Source organism: Ovis aries, chromosome X (genome assembly GCF_016772045.2).
Source record: "Ovis aries strain OAR_USU_Benz2616 breed Rambouillet chromosome X, ARS-UI_Ramb_v3.0, whole genome shotgun sequence".
In the NCBI taxonomy this organism is placed as follows: domain Eukaryota; kingdom Metazoa; phylum Chordata; class Mammalia; order Artiodactyla; family Bovidae; genus Ovis; species Ovis aries.
In genome coordinates this window covers 114,863,609-114,878,195 of record NC_056080.1, presented here as the reverse complement: position 1 = coordinate 114,878,195, position 14,587 = coordinate 114,863,609, and the positions used below count along the sequence as shown (strand labels likewise).

General features: G+C 47.6%; 1 protein-coding gene across 11 annotated transcripts in view; it reads right to left on the bottom strand.

Annotated features, from left to right (window-relative positions):
* The window catches only part of SEPTIN6 (septin 6), a 76,082-nt gene that overhangs the window by 9,452 nt on the left and 52,043 nt on the right, over positions 1-14,587 (bottom strand). For all 11 annotated transcript variants that reach the window (XM_042242096.2, XM_042242100.2, XM_060408265.1 and 8 more), the window contains 4 exons: positions 8,781-8,877; positions 6,487-6,655; positions 3,191-3,323; positions 593-783 (listed from right to left, as the gene is read on the bottom strand). In XM_042242096.2, coding sequence (XP_042098030.1) covers positions 593-783; positions 3,191-3,323; positions 6,487-6,655; positions 8,781-8,877 — 590 coding nt within the window. The remainder of the gene's footprint in view (positions 1-592; positions 784-3,190; positions 3,324-6,486; positions 6,656-8,780; positions 8,878-14,587) is intronic.

The window sequence follows — 14,587 nt, the reverse complement described above, 5'->3', positions numbered from 1 at the left end:
GCACCCAAGAGGGAGGGACAGGAAGGGGTGAGAAACCAGGACTGGGCTGCAGCCTTCAGCAGCAATGCTTAAACTCTGTTGGCCACAGCCCTTAGAACTGAAGGGGGTGACGGGGGCTCCAGGGCTGAACCACCTCTGGCATAGGATGAGCGAGCTGGCCTGGGAGCACTTCCAGCTCCCACCTCCCGGGGGGAGAGGAGGCCCAGAGGCCTCTGCTACCCTCTCTCTGCCCTTCTTTTTGTTCATCTCCTTCTTGTAACTTTGCAGATTCTCATCGTTTCCACCTTTCTTCTTTCTACTCTCTCACTTGCCTTTTGCTTTTCCTCCCCTTTCCCTCCCTCTCCTCCTGCCTTGAGCTGGCAGGACTTCACCAAGTGGGCGGAGCAGAGGGGCTGGTCCTCTGAAGCCACACACAACCCTCGCCTTCTCTCAGCTCCTCAGATGTAGGGAATCTGTGGGGCCTGTGGGGACACCGAGACCAGGTCCAGGGGCCCAAAGGAGCCTATCAGCCCACAGCTGGCCTCTGTCACCAGCCTGAGGGGATGAGCAGGAGCAGAAAGAGGCCCTCACCCCAGAGCAGCCTGCCACTTACTTTTTCTTCTCTTTGTCTCTTTTCAGAGTCTGTGAGCCTCCAGCCTGGGAGCCCTGGGACTGGAGCAGCTCGGCCGCCGTCTTCCTCTGTTTGAAAGCGTTCACTTCATCATCCAGGGATTTCTTCTTATCCTCCAGCTTCTTCTTCTCGTCCTGGTGTAGTTTCTTCAGACGGTCAAACTTCTCATGCAGCTGGCAGGGAAGCACAGGGGGTTTGGGAAGAGCAGAGCTCAGCTGAGCAGAGCACAGTGAGGGGGAGGTGGGGGGATGGAGTGGGGGTGAGGTGGGGATGGGCGGGCTAGTGACCATGAAGGACCCTGGGATCCAAGGAGACATTTCTGCCAGGGACAGCTATAATGTCACCAAAGGGCATCATGTTCTGAATGGTTCTCTTCCGCCATTTTATCTCCACACTTCTGCTCCTGAATATGGTCAGGGAAACATGCATTCTGTCTAAGCAAGCATTTTATTTAAAGGAGTCCCCATAGTTACTACATATGAAAAATAATAACATCAGTTATAATGTAGAACATGTATTGAGTGCTTACTGTAGGCCAGGTACTGGCTTTTCTAAGCACTTTATATGTATTAACTCATTTAATCATCACAACAACCCTATGAGGCAGGTTCTGTTATTATCTGCATTTTATGAGGAAACAGAAGGTATGAGAAGTTAAGGAATTTGCCCAAAGTCAACTCATTCTTTAGATGATCATATAATAAGATCTCTCAATAGGAAAGGGGCCCCTGCCTTTTCTTAGCCTCTCCAACTAGGGAGACTCATTGGAGATTGCAGAGAAAACTTTGACAGTGCTGAAGCTGGTCAAAGAAAACACTTGTCTGTGGTTGCGGAAGGAAAGAAAAGAACTTTAGAAAATGAAATGGATGTGGAAACCTCAGCTTTGATCAAGGGGAGGTTCAACTAGTCCTGATTAGAGTCAGAAACCCAAAGGAGAAGCGCAACAATGTTCTAATATGTTACTGTTATGAATGGATCAGGGGAATTAGGGGTGTGTGCATGCATGTTCAGTCGTGTCTTTACACCCCCATGGACTGTGGCCCATCTTCTGTCCTTGGGATTTTTTTAGGCAAGAATAATGGAGTGGAGTGCAGGTTGGATCCCTGGGTCAGGAAGATCCCCTGGAGTAAGAAATGACAATCACTCCAATACGCTTGCCTGGAGGATCCCATGGACAGAGGAGCCTGGTGGGCTACAGTCCATGGGGTCACAAAAGAGTTGGACACAACTGAGTGGCTGAGCACACACACACTGGGGGTGTTTGGAATGTGATAAACTATCCTGAGTAGTAAGAACAGCTCAAGCATCATTTCAGTATCTTTTGAGGATTCAGGAAGGAATGGAGGGTTCTACAGCCCTCACAGCACACCGTGGAGGAGGCTGGGTGTCCTATAGGTATCTGGGCCTGTCACCAAGTAAGGGGTGGTGGATGACAGACTTGTTGGGTCAAGTCACTCAGGGTAGGCTGCTGGTAGAAGCTCTGCTGATCAGTGGTGTCCAGTTGGCTTTTGCTTACTGGCCTTTCATTCATTCAAAGGATCACCTTACCTCTCTTCCTAAAAGTACTGGGTGATATTTTTCTTTTGAAAAGTGAAACTGAAATGAAGTCAATACGCTTGCCATGGGCTTTGGCAATAACACTGGAGAGTCTTGGCAGATTAAAAGAAGAAGAGACTTGGGAAGCAATTAAGTGCTCCTTTCTTTATGGGTTTTAAAGCCTAGAGAGCTGAAGCAGTTGCTGACATGACCAAAACTGTGGCTGAGGCCAATTCATCTGGCAGCAGTAGGGGAATCAGTAGTGGGACCTTGGAGGCAAGGCAATGGTGCAAGGGCTAACTGCAGTCTATTAGTCATGGCTTAAGTAAAGTCCAGATAGACCATCAAGCCTTAGTTAAAAACTCACTAGAGCTGCACAGATGTTCTTTAGCACTAGTGTGAAATGGAATGGAAGTGGGTGGGAAACACACCAGCTGTCACTGGCTTAGGATTCAACACAGTACCCAGGACTCCCTGGGACCATCTTTCCTCATGGTCATCAGAGCAGGCAGGATGGGGCAGGATCGCCAAGAAAGTGATCAACTGTCCCTTCTGAGCTATGAACTCCCAGAAAGGGGGGGCAAAAAAAATCAGCCTGCCCCTGACCTTGAGGGGCAATGTCAGGTCCTGAGTGTTGAGCAGCACTGCCCAATAGAACTTTCTGCAGTGATGGAAATGTTCAGCATCTCATAGCCCCGAGGTTGCATGAAGATTGAGCATTTAAAATATGGTGAATGCAAATGATAGAGTTTTAAACTTTATTTCATTTCAGTTCATTTAAATAGCTACTATATGGGACAGTGGGGGTCTAGAGAATTAAATAACAAAGAGTGAGAAAATATCCCGGCCTTGGGGACTGAGGGATGGAAAAGACACAGATCTCACAGCCTCTCTGTGCCAGCCAAGGCAGGGCTACAGATGCTGTGTCCCATTCCTGCCTGAGGCCCCAAGGTTCCCCCAGCTGCTCTCTTGGGGCAAATCCCTTGTCTTACCTAAGTTCAGCCTCCCTTTCCTTCCCACTTAGCATGCCAACCCACATTTTACCTCTTTCTCTGCCTCTTTAAGTTCAGCTTCTTTCTCTTTGACTCTCTGCACAAACATCTGTCTCATCTCCTCTTCTTTTTTCTGGAGCTCCCCTAGGAACTCATTCCTTTTGGCCTCATATGTCTCCTGTAAACTGCAAACACGGTCAGGTTAATTCCCCTGCCTTTGGAATGGCTCTTGTTCAATGAAAAACAGCCCCCATGATCCTCCTGGGTTCCCCCACCCTCCCTTCCTCAGTTCTTAGAGATATGCAAAAGCAGAAGCACAGAGCTGTGGGCACCTGGCTTTGAACTTGGAGTGACTTGGAACTTCTATGTGCTTCTATACCCTGATTCTACAGATAAGGCCCAGAGAAGTGAGGTGACTCGCTCAAGATCACACAGCAAGTTAGAGGCAGAGCTGGGACCGGATGCTGGGTTTCCTCTCATAATCTAGGTCCTTCCATCTGCACTATGCTGCCAGGTCCTGGCTCTGAAACTGACCACATTAATGAATGAGTTCAACAAACACTTAATGAAACTCTACCACATGCTGGACACAGAATTAAGTGATACTATGCCAGTCACTCAATACCTGGAGCCAATAGCCACTGTGCCTGCCATCAAGGAACTCACAGTCAGTGGGAGATGCCTAGGTTATGTCTCCCTGCCCACCCCACCCCCCCACCCCCGTGCCTGGATTTAGTTTCCTAGAAATAGGAGTAAGCCTGGTGAAGAAGAGGGTGGGTGCTCTGAAGAGGGTACCCTGTGGAAAGGCACACATGGAGAAGGAATGGCATATACCTGGGGTGTCAGGCATGGCCTCATGTGGCTGGAGTAATGGAAGATAAGGTTCCTGAGAGTGGCAGGAGAGAGCAGGCGTTGGCTGCCATGTTAAGACTTGGGCGTTTTAAGCAGGGCTGACTTGATCCAATTTGAAAATGGGAAAGACCACTCTGGGCATTGCGTGAAGGACAGACTTTCCAACAAAGTAAGAAATGATGGGATCTTGGGACCTTCCTGGTGATCCAGTGGTTAAGAATCTGCCTTCTGATGCAGGGACATGGGTTCAGTCCCTGGTTGGGGAACTAAAATCCCACATGCCTTGGGACAACTAAGCTCATAGGCAGCAACTACTAAGGCTGCATTTTCTAGAGCCTGTGCATCACAACTGGAGAGGAGGCCTCGAGCTACAGTGAAGATCCTGCATGCTACAATGAAGACCCGATGCAGTGAAAGAAAGAAAGAAGGGATCTTAATGGGAAGGCTGGGAGGGAAAGGGAGACCAGCGAGGGAAGCAGAACTCCAAGGACTCGAGAGGAGTCAAAGGTGATTCAGGTGAATGGAGAATGAGTACATTCAAGAGGGAAAGAGATGAATTAAATTTGAGACAGCTTGAGTTTCAGGTGCATCCTCTATGGATGGCCAAGTGAAAATATCCAGGAAGCAGTGGGATCACTGAGTTTGAGCTCAAAAGTAACATTTTAACTTGGGAGTGATCTATTTCTTTAGGACTGTGAGAGCAGAAAGAACCAGCCACAAAGAGAATAGAGAGTGAGAGTAGCAGAAGCCTTGAGAAAGACACAGAAAGGAAGAAGCTGAATGAGACGAATCTGCCGAAGAGGCTGAGGAGTAAAACAGTGTGAGAGAGGACTCTAACCAGACAGACCGATGCTGGAAAAGCCAACCACAAAGAATTTCAGGAAGGAGGCAGCGGGAAGGAATATCAAGCACTGTGCTGAGATTTTTAACAAAAAGATGGGGGACTTCCCTGGTGGTCCAGTGGTTAAGACTTCGCTTTCCAATGCAGGGGGTGTGGGTTTGATCCCTGATCAGGGAGGTAAAATCCCACATGCCTCACAGCCAAAAAACCAAAACATAAAATAGAAATAATATTGTAACAAATTCAATAAAGACTTTTAAAATGGTCCACATTCAAAAAATTCTTTAAAAAAAAAAAGAAGATGGGGCTCAGAGATCACACTGGAATATGTGACTGCTGACCTAGAGGTCTCTCTACTCAGTGGCATGGTGGAACAGAAGCCAGTAAATACAGAACCATTCTCTCTTCTTCCCATCACAGCCAAATTCCTTGACAGGGCAGAGGCTGGTGACAAGGAGCAGAGTGAGGGAGAGTTTTTTAGGATAAGAATGTCTGCCCACAAGATGGAAAGGAGCCAGCAGAGAAAGTGTGCAGAAGGCAAAGATGTGAGAAACAGAGGTAGTCAGGATGGAGCCGAGGAGGAGAGGAGGGGGCTAGAGGACACCTCTTACCCCGCAGATGCAGATGAAAGCAGTCTGAAGGGTAGGAGGGAGAAAGCTAACGGAACACCCATCAGAGAGACCAACACGTTTTCCTTCAACTCCAGGGGCTCCAGCGGTCCCTGTCCATGAAGGGCAATCAACTTACCCCTCCAGAACCAGACATCCCCAAAGGAATGGCTATTCTATGCCTCCAGGCTGGCTTTCTGCTGTGAAAAGGTTTTGTGGGATCTGAGAGGCCATTTGCAGGCCTGCTTATCCCACAAGCAAGCCCTTCACTGGTTTATCAAGGCCTGACATTTCCTGAAATGTTCCAATACAGGGCACTACATGTGACATGGTAATTTACAACGTGAGGCTTACATCACATATTATGCATACAGATCAGACACTTATTCACATAGCTCCCATCAGCATAGTTATTTGAAAGCATTTGAAGCAATGCTTTCAAAAACTTTCCTCTTTTCTGAAAGCATCTTAGATTCTGATTTGAGGTGTCAAGGATTAGTCACATCTGGTGGTCAAAACAAACCTTGCACTTGAATACAAACGCTAAAGGGCAGTAATGAAGAGCTGGAAGTTCATCGACACATGTGTGGTGACTGCTGCCTGGTCCCACCTGGTTTTGATCATGGGGAGAGGGTAAAGAACAGACTGGAAACCTGACAGAGCAGCAGGAGCTCGATGAAGAATGTGGATCAGCAGGCAGGCACAAACTGCCACGTTGAGGCACAAGGCCCAGGCTCAGGGCTCACAGCTACTATGCGAACACCTGTGGCAGCAATATCACAGGCCTTGCCCATCCCCTGGCCTCCTCCCCGCCCCCATTCTTAAAAGCACAGCAGCGGGGCTTACCAAGCCCACCATGCCACAGCATCCCCTGGCAGGTGTGCCAGGGCAGAGAAGGGACAGGCAAGTGGAGCTGGCAAGTGACAGCCTTCCAGCGCTAGGTCTGGGATCCTGTGTCTCGCCTGCCCTGTGAATTCTCCAGGGCAAGCCTCCCCGCTGCCCCCGGGTGGGCTGAGTTGGGCTGGGCAGGGCTGATGGGAGAGGTACCTGAAGGGTTTGCTGTCAGGGTCGGTGTCCTTGAAGCCCATCTCTTCCAGCTTACAGCGGCGGTACAGCTCATAGTGCCGGCTGTGGGTCTGCTCTCGGAGATCCTCCATGTTGACTCGGATCAGCATCTCCCGCAGCTTCACAAAGTCACAGTGGGCTTCATTTTCAACTGCATTTCAGGGGTTGAGGTATTGCAAGTCCATTGAAAGGAAGGCCAGAAGAAGCAGAAATGGACAAAACGAGAGGTGAAATATCTAACGGTGACATCACCTTTTAACCTGTGTATAATAAGAGGTCGAGATGTTGCCTTCTAACTGGCTTTTCTACTAAAAAGGCAGATGAAAAATTATAAGAATGACAGTAATGGAAAACAGCAATACCATAAAAGTATCTAAGAACACATCTGGTAGACATTTAGACTCAACTCAAATTTACCCATCAGACACTCACAGGAATGTTTGCTTCGCACCACTTTTAGGACAATGCAAATGGACATTCAGCCATCTGTCTGATAAATACTTGCAGAATCTTTGTTCCCAGGATAGTATGAGGCACTGGGAATTCAGACACATGGGGTCTTGCCCATAGGAGCTACCAGTTTAATGGAAAGACAGATGCAAACACACAAATGTAATACAATGCAAAAATTACCAACATGGAGATACATAGCCAGGGAACCACGGAAGCCCAGAAAAGGGAGTCCTGAGAACTTCAGGGAGCATGAAGACTTTACCAAAGAGGGGACAGACCCCTAGGATGACTCGTGAAAGAAGACTAGCAATTCAGCAGGCGGATAAGGGACTCATCCTTGCAGAGTCTCACTGAGGTTAGGCAATGTTACAGCTAGAAGTCGCAGGGTTAGGATTCCAATCCAGGCCATCTAAAGGAGAGGCAAAGCCTATGACCAGGTATCAAAGTCCACAGAATAAGAGTGTAGAACTAGGACATGGCTAGATGGTTGTGACAAGGAGGGATGTGAGCCATGAGTGGCCCATCTGGATGGTGGATGCTTCAAAACAGGTGTTTTTAAAGGGTGAATAATGACCTGATGGCAGCAATGGTGACCAGGACAGAGTATCTCCGGGCACGGTTCCACCTTGCTGGAATGGGGGTGTCTGGCCTGACCACATTGGGACAGTGGCATCCGAGATGAACAGGCACAGTTATCCCAGATTCCGTTTCACAGGTCTGGGAGAAGGTCGTGGGGGCCGTGGTGGCGGTGTCTGGACACGGGATGAGTTTATGGTAAACCAACCACCTTCTCACATATAGTAACCCTGACTAGTATCAAGAGCACCTTACTTAACATGTGTCAGGCAGACTTCAAAAGGAATTTTCTCAAGCCTATAGGCAACAGACCGTTTTAAAATTGCAAAGTAATCATACAAACAAAAGAGTGCTTGAAATGTACAGTTTAAAGGATCAAAAAAAAAAAGGACACCAATGTATCTATGGCCCAGGTGAAACATTACCCTAGACATCCCCTCCTTTTTTTTTTTTTTGTAAACTTTGCCCGCACTGCAGAATCTTGGTTTGATCTTAGATGGGACCTGCATCCCCTGCTTTGGAAGGCGGGATCTTAACCACTGGACCACCAGGGAATTCCCCCTTTGTGTCCCTTTCTGATCTCATTCATGCCTCTCCTTCCCAGCAACAAGACTTAACCACCGTCCTGACATGGGGGTTTATCCTTCCTTCGTTTTTCTTTATAGTTTTATGATTTATGCATGAATACCTAAAGTTCAGTTTTGGCTTACTTTCGGATTCCATATAAATGGAATCATCCAGCTTGTATCTGTCTATGATTTACGCAGCTCACATGCTGTTTGTGAGATGCATTGCTGTAGATATATAGTCCGTCCATCTTCACTGTGGTATAATATTGCATTATTTGAACATTCTGCAATTCACCCAATCTATTTTTAATGGCTCTGGGTTGTTTCTAACTATTTGCTATCATGAACAACACTGTTGTGGACATTCTTGTACGTCTCATACACTCAAGTGGGTACACCTGTTTTCTCACATTCTCTGTCCTACCTTGCTGCAAGTACATTTATGTTTGTTTTAGGAATGCTTTCTCCATTGGAGACAGAGAGCTTGCTCAGTGCAGAGAATCCAGGTATGGAGCCAAAGTTTGCCTGCTGGTGACCCCTAGAGATGCCTGAGGCCCAAGATGAATAAGTAGAAACTGGGGACAAGTGAGGAACTGGTCACACAGTGGCTGGGGACAAGCAAAGGGACAGATAGAAGGGGACTGCTGAGCATAGCCCCTCTCCCGGAGATTCACTCACCTTGCACAGTGCCCCAGGGGTACTGCCGAGCTTTCATCATCTTGTTACCTATCTTCAGTTCTTCTGTGCTGCCAATGACAGCAAATGGCAGGTGGGCCTGAAACAGGAGGCAGACAAAAGCTGAGAATTCCGGGTAAAGGCACTGAGTGGCCCCAATACAGCTGCTGCTCATCGCAGGGGCCTCGGTACCCCTGCCGCAGTGTCTCTCACTGATGCCACCATCAGGAGGCATTTCATAAGCTCCCAGGATGTGTAGGGAGAGAGGCCTACTGCAAGCTTTGCATGTTCAGAAATTCACAATAGAAGGTAACCAGGATATGGCCGAGTGCATAGGAAACAAAGACAGAAAATAAGCAGAATAATAAGCAGATACACAGATGAGCCAGCTATTCAGTCTTCATGGTTGCTGAGGCGAAGCGCCTTCCGAAGGCAGGTGAGTGGGACACAGAGGGCTATGTGTGGAGAGAGACTAAAGGAGAATGGAGGGGGCTGGAACCACTGCTCCCTTTCCCCACAGTATGAGAGCCCTAAGAATAGACACGCACAGAAACCACACTGCTGACTGAGGTGGATGCCCCTGGTCTCATACTATCCTGGAGCAAGAGCTTGCCTCAAACTCACGAGCCTAGAAGTCAAGTCCCCAAGTATTTACCCAGGTGCCCATCACTGAGCTGAGTTCTGTTTCAGGGGCTTTAAAGGGAAACAAAGGGAATAGAAAATTCACTCCCTTACCCTCTGGGAGCTTACAATCTGGTTAGGGAAGACTGAATTCTATACCTGAAATCACAGAAGACAGAATATGCCCAAGGGCTCAAGTGTACAGTCTGGCACCCCGCATACAGTAGGTGCTTAATAAATACTCCTTGAATAGTCACAGGAATAGCAGAGGAAAGAAAAGTACAAACGGTGGGTATGGCTTGGTGCTTGAGGTGGAAAGGGAGAGTAAGGCACAAGGCCTAGCTAATGAGGCTGCTTTCATGCATCAGAGAAGAGGCAGGTGCCCCTAGTCGTACTGAGGCCCAGGACATGCTCCCAATGCTCCATTCCACAGGAAGTGCTGAGTCACCACTGGCCAAATGGAACCACTGATTAAATACTGTTTACAAGCCAGGTAGAGCTTTACTCAGAAGGGCTTTACACAGAGAAGCAAAAAGTCCACTGAAACAAGCTTTCTTAGCCTGCTTGGACAAACAGGCCTTGATCTCAGATATTCTGACCCACTTCATAGTCAACAAAAGAGTCCGAAATGCAGTACTTGGATGCAATCTCAAAAACAACAGAATGATCTCTGTTCATTTCCAAGGCAAACCATTCAATATCACAGTAATCTAAGTCTATGCCCCGACCAGTAACGCTGAAAAAGCTGAAGTTGAATGGTTCTATTCTATGAAGACCTACAAGACCTTCCAGAACTAATACCCCCAAAAGATGTCCTTTTCATTATAGGGAACTGGAATGCAAAAGTAGGAAGTCAAGAAACACCTGGAGTAACAGGCAAATTTGGCCTTGGAGTACAGAATGAAGCAGGGCAAAGGCTAATAGCGTTCTGCCAAGAGAACACATTGGTCATAGCGAACACCCTCTTCCAACAACACAAGAGAAGACCCTACACATGGACATCACCAGATGGTCAACACCGAAATCAGACTGATTATATCCTTTGCAGCCAAAGGTGGAGAAGCTCTATACAGTCAGCAAAAACAAGACTGGGGAGCTGACTGTGGCTCAGATCATGAACTCCTTACTGCCAAATTCAGACTGAAATTGAAGAAACTGGGGAAAACCACTAGACCATTCAGGTATGACCTAAATCAAATCCCTTATGACTGTACAGTGGAAGTGAGAAATAGATTTAAGGGACTAGGTCTGATAGACACAGTGCCTGATGAACTATGGATGGAGGTTCGTGACACTGTATTGGAGACAGGGAGCAAGACCATCCTTAAGAAAAAGAAATGCAAAATAGCTGTGAAAAGAAGAGAAGCGAAAAGCAAAGGAGAAAAGGAAAGACATACCCATTTAAAGGCAGAGTTCCAAAGAATAGCAAGGAGAGATAAGAAAGCCTTCCTCAGTGATCAATGCAAAGAAATAGAGGAAAACAATAGAATGGGAAAGACTAGAGATCGCCTCAAGAAATTAGATACACCAAGGGAACATTTCATGCAAAGATGGGCTCAATAAAGGACAGAAATAGTATCGACCTAACAGAAGCAGAAGATATTAAGAAGAGGTGGCTAGAATACACAGAAGAAATGTACAAAAAAGAGCTTCACAACCCAGATAATCACAATGGTGTAATCACTCACCTAGAGCCAGACATCCTGGAATGTGAAGTCAAGTGGGCCTTAGAAAGCATCACTACGAACAAAGCTAGTGGAGGTGATGGAATTCCAGTTGAGCTATTTCAAATCCTGAAAGATGATGCTGTGAAAGTGCTGCACTCAATATGCCAGGAAATTTGGAAAACTCAGCAGTGGCCACAGGACTGGAAAACGTCAGTTTTCATTCTGATCCCAAAGAAAGGCAATGCCAAAGAATGCTCAAACTACCACACAATTGCACTCATCTCATACACTAGTAAAGCAATGCTCAAAATTCTCTAAGCCAGGCTTCAGCAATACGTGAACCGTGAACTTCCAAATGTTCAAGCTCGTTTTAGAAAAGGCAGAGGAACCAGAGATCAAATTGCCAATATCCACTGGATCATTGAACAAGGAAGAGAGTTCCAGAAAAATATCTATTTCTGCTTTACTGACTATGCCAAAGCCTTTGACTGTGTGGATCACAATAAACTGTGGAAAATTCTGAAAGAGATGGCAATACCAGACCACCCGACCTGCCTCTTGAGAAACCTGTATGCAGGTCAGGAAGCAACAGTTAGAACTGGACATGGAACAACAGACTGGTTCCAAACAGGAAAAGGAGTACGTGAAGGCTGTATATTGTCACCCTGCTTATTTCACTTCTATGCAGAGTACATCATGAGAAATGCTGGGTTGAAGGAAGCACAAACTGGAATCAAGATTGCCGGGAGAAATGCCAATGATTTCAGATATGCAGATGACATCACCCTTATGGCAGAAAGTGAAGAAGAACTAAAAATCCTCTTGATGAAAGTGAAAGTGGAGAGTGAAAAAGTTGGCTTAAAGCTCAACATTCAGAAAACGAAGATCATGGCATCTGGTCCCATCACTTCATGGGAAATAGATGGGGCAACAGTGGAAACAGTGGCTGACTTTATTTTTTTGGTCTCCAAAATCATTGCAGATGGTGATTGCAGCCATGAAATTAAAAGACGCTTACTCCTTGGTAGGAAAGTTATGACCAACCTAGAGAGCATATTAAAAAGCAGAGACATTACTTTGTCCACAAAGGTCAGTGTAGTCAAGGCTATGGTTTTTCCAATGGTCATGTATGGATGTGAGAGTTGGACTGTGAAGAAGGCTGAGCACCGAAGAATTAATGCTTTTGAACTGTGGCGTTGGAGAAGACTCTTGAGAGTCCCTTGGACTGCAAGGGGATCCAACCAATCCTAAAGGAGATCAGTCCTGGGTGTTTACTGGAAGGACTGATGTTGAAGCTGAAACTCCAATACTTTGGCCACCTGATGCGAAGAGCTGACTCATTTGAAAAGACCCTGATGCTCGGAAAGATTGAGGGCAGGAGGAAAAGGGGATGACAGAGGATGAGATGGTTGGATGGCATCACCGACTTGATGGACATGGGTTTGGGTGGACTCCAGGAGTTGGTGATGGACAGGGAGGCCTGGCGTGCTGTGGTTCATGGGGTTGCAAAGAGTCGGATACGACTGAGTGACTGAACTGAACTGAACTGGACTGAACTGACGTCCTGCTATGTGCCAGGCATTAAGAAGAATACAACACTGAAAAAGCTCAGAGCCTAGCCCTGGCAATTGTACAGTTTGGGAGGGGAGAGACACACCAATGATAACACAGTAAGGTGCAGACTATGAACAGAGGCTGGAGGAACACAGAGGAAGGAGAAGCTGATTCCATGGGAAGTCAAAGCAGGGTTCCCAAAGTAGGTAGTAGCAATCATACTAAGGGATCGGGAGCTATAGACCTGATATTAGCAGCAGTTCTCTGTCCCATGTGCCAGGCGCTCTACGTGGCATTATCTCGCTGAATCTTACAAAACTAGGAAATAGGTATGCTTATTATACCCATCTTATAAAAGACAAAACTGAGGTCCAGAAGGGCCAAGAGACTTACCAGCAGTGCCACCATAGTAAGGGGCAGAGCTAGGAGTGGAATCCAGGTCTCTCTGACTTCAAAGCCCACCCCTGCTGGTCTGCCACTCCCTTTTGGGGTTTGAGCAGCAGATCAGGGGAGCACTCTAAACCCAGGGGGTGAACTGGCCAGGCAAGGCCAAATTGTAAGAGGCGGTTTAAATCTGACCTCACAGTCAATAATTCCTTTCTGTTCTCCTCTAGCCCTGCACCCAAGAATGTTCTTCAGAGTGGAAGAACACAGGTGTCAATTGGGAGCTCAGCCCCAGCACATCTGCTAAACCACTCCTCCCCCGACCCCCCGCTGAGGTGCTGGGCCTTCACCCACTCTCAGCTGCTCTCCAATGATTATCTCAGTGTTGCCACATCCCACTGCTGTGACTGTCCCCAAATAGGGGACAGAAGAAGGAGGGAAGGACAAGGCTATGGATATGGAAAGTGAGCAAGGGGTGGAGGTAGGAAATGTTTTGTCAGTCCTAATAGGGCCATGGCGGGGGTGGTATGTGTGAAATCCTGGAAACCCTGCCTAAAGGCTGAAGCATTTCTGACCTCAGCCAGCCGGCTCTCAAGGTCAGAAGGGGCGGGGGTTCAATTGGGCACAATTTATTCCCCCTCAGAGACCCAAAACATGCTGGCAGCCTCCAATTCACCCCCAAACACTTTCAGGAAAAGCCTGCCCCATCTGCAGAGACCTCAAAGCTTCAGTCACTTGAAGGGGCAGCATGACAGAGGGCTAGACCAGGGGACTGGTGGTGGAGCATTCCCACACATCCTGGGCTCTCAGCTGAAAGTGATGCGGGAGGAGGGTATGTGAAGTGGGAAGTACTTCTCTGGGCTTAAGAGCGAAAAAAGAAAAAAAAAATCCAGAAGAGAATAAAGGCATTAAAAAAAAAGTCAGTATTCCCTTGGGTGTGTTATTTTTATCTCCAAAAGACATTTTCAGTTAGCATGACAGGGTCACTTGCTTCCCCCTCCTCTTTAAACTGCTGTCACTTTATCCCTCCCCACTCTGAAACACACAGTCCCTGCCATGGCAGCTTCAGAGGGCTCTGAGACCTCCCCTGGCACACTCGTTTCTAACTGGCATCAAAGTCTGTTCTGATAAGTTTCTGCAAGGATCTCATTTCCGAGTGGTCCCAGGCAGATTTCATTTGATTCTACAACAGCCTTCCAGGGCAGTTATTACAAGCCCCACTCGTGATTTGGAAAACTGGCGTACGGACAACTGAAAGGAGTTGCCCAGGTTCCTACCTCCCATGCCCAAATCTTCCCAAGGAGCAGTGAGGACACCACACTGTAGCTGCCAGCCTTTGCCACCACCCAGGGCGGCAGGTCAGCTCAGCTTTAACCGTGAAGGGCAGGAAATCGTGGGGTTGGCTCTGGCCACCTTGCTGCTGCTCTTGAGAGCCTGGTGGCTCTGACAACTAGAATAGAGCTGAGCAGGGCAGGGAGAAGGTAAATCCTCCAGCCCCTACCCCCTACCTGCCTGGGGCTGGCACTTTGTAGGTGTGGGCCCTGAGAGGAGACTTGCAAGACAGCACTGCTGCTAAAACATGTA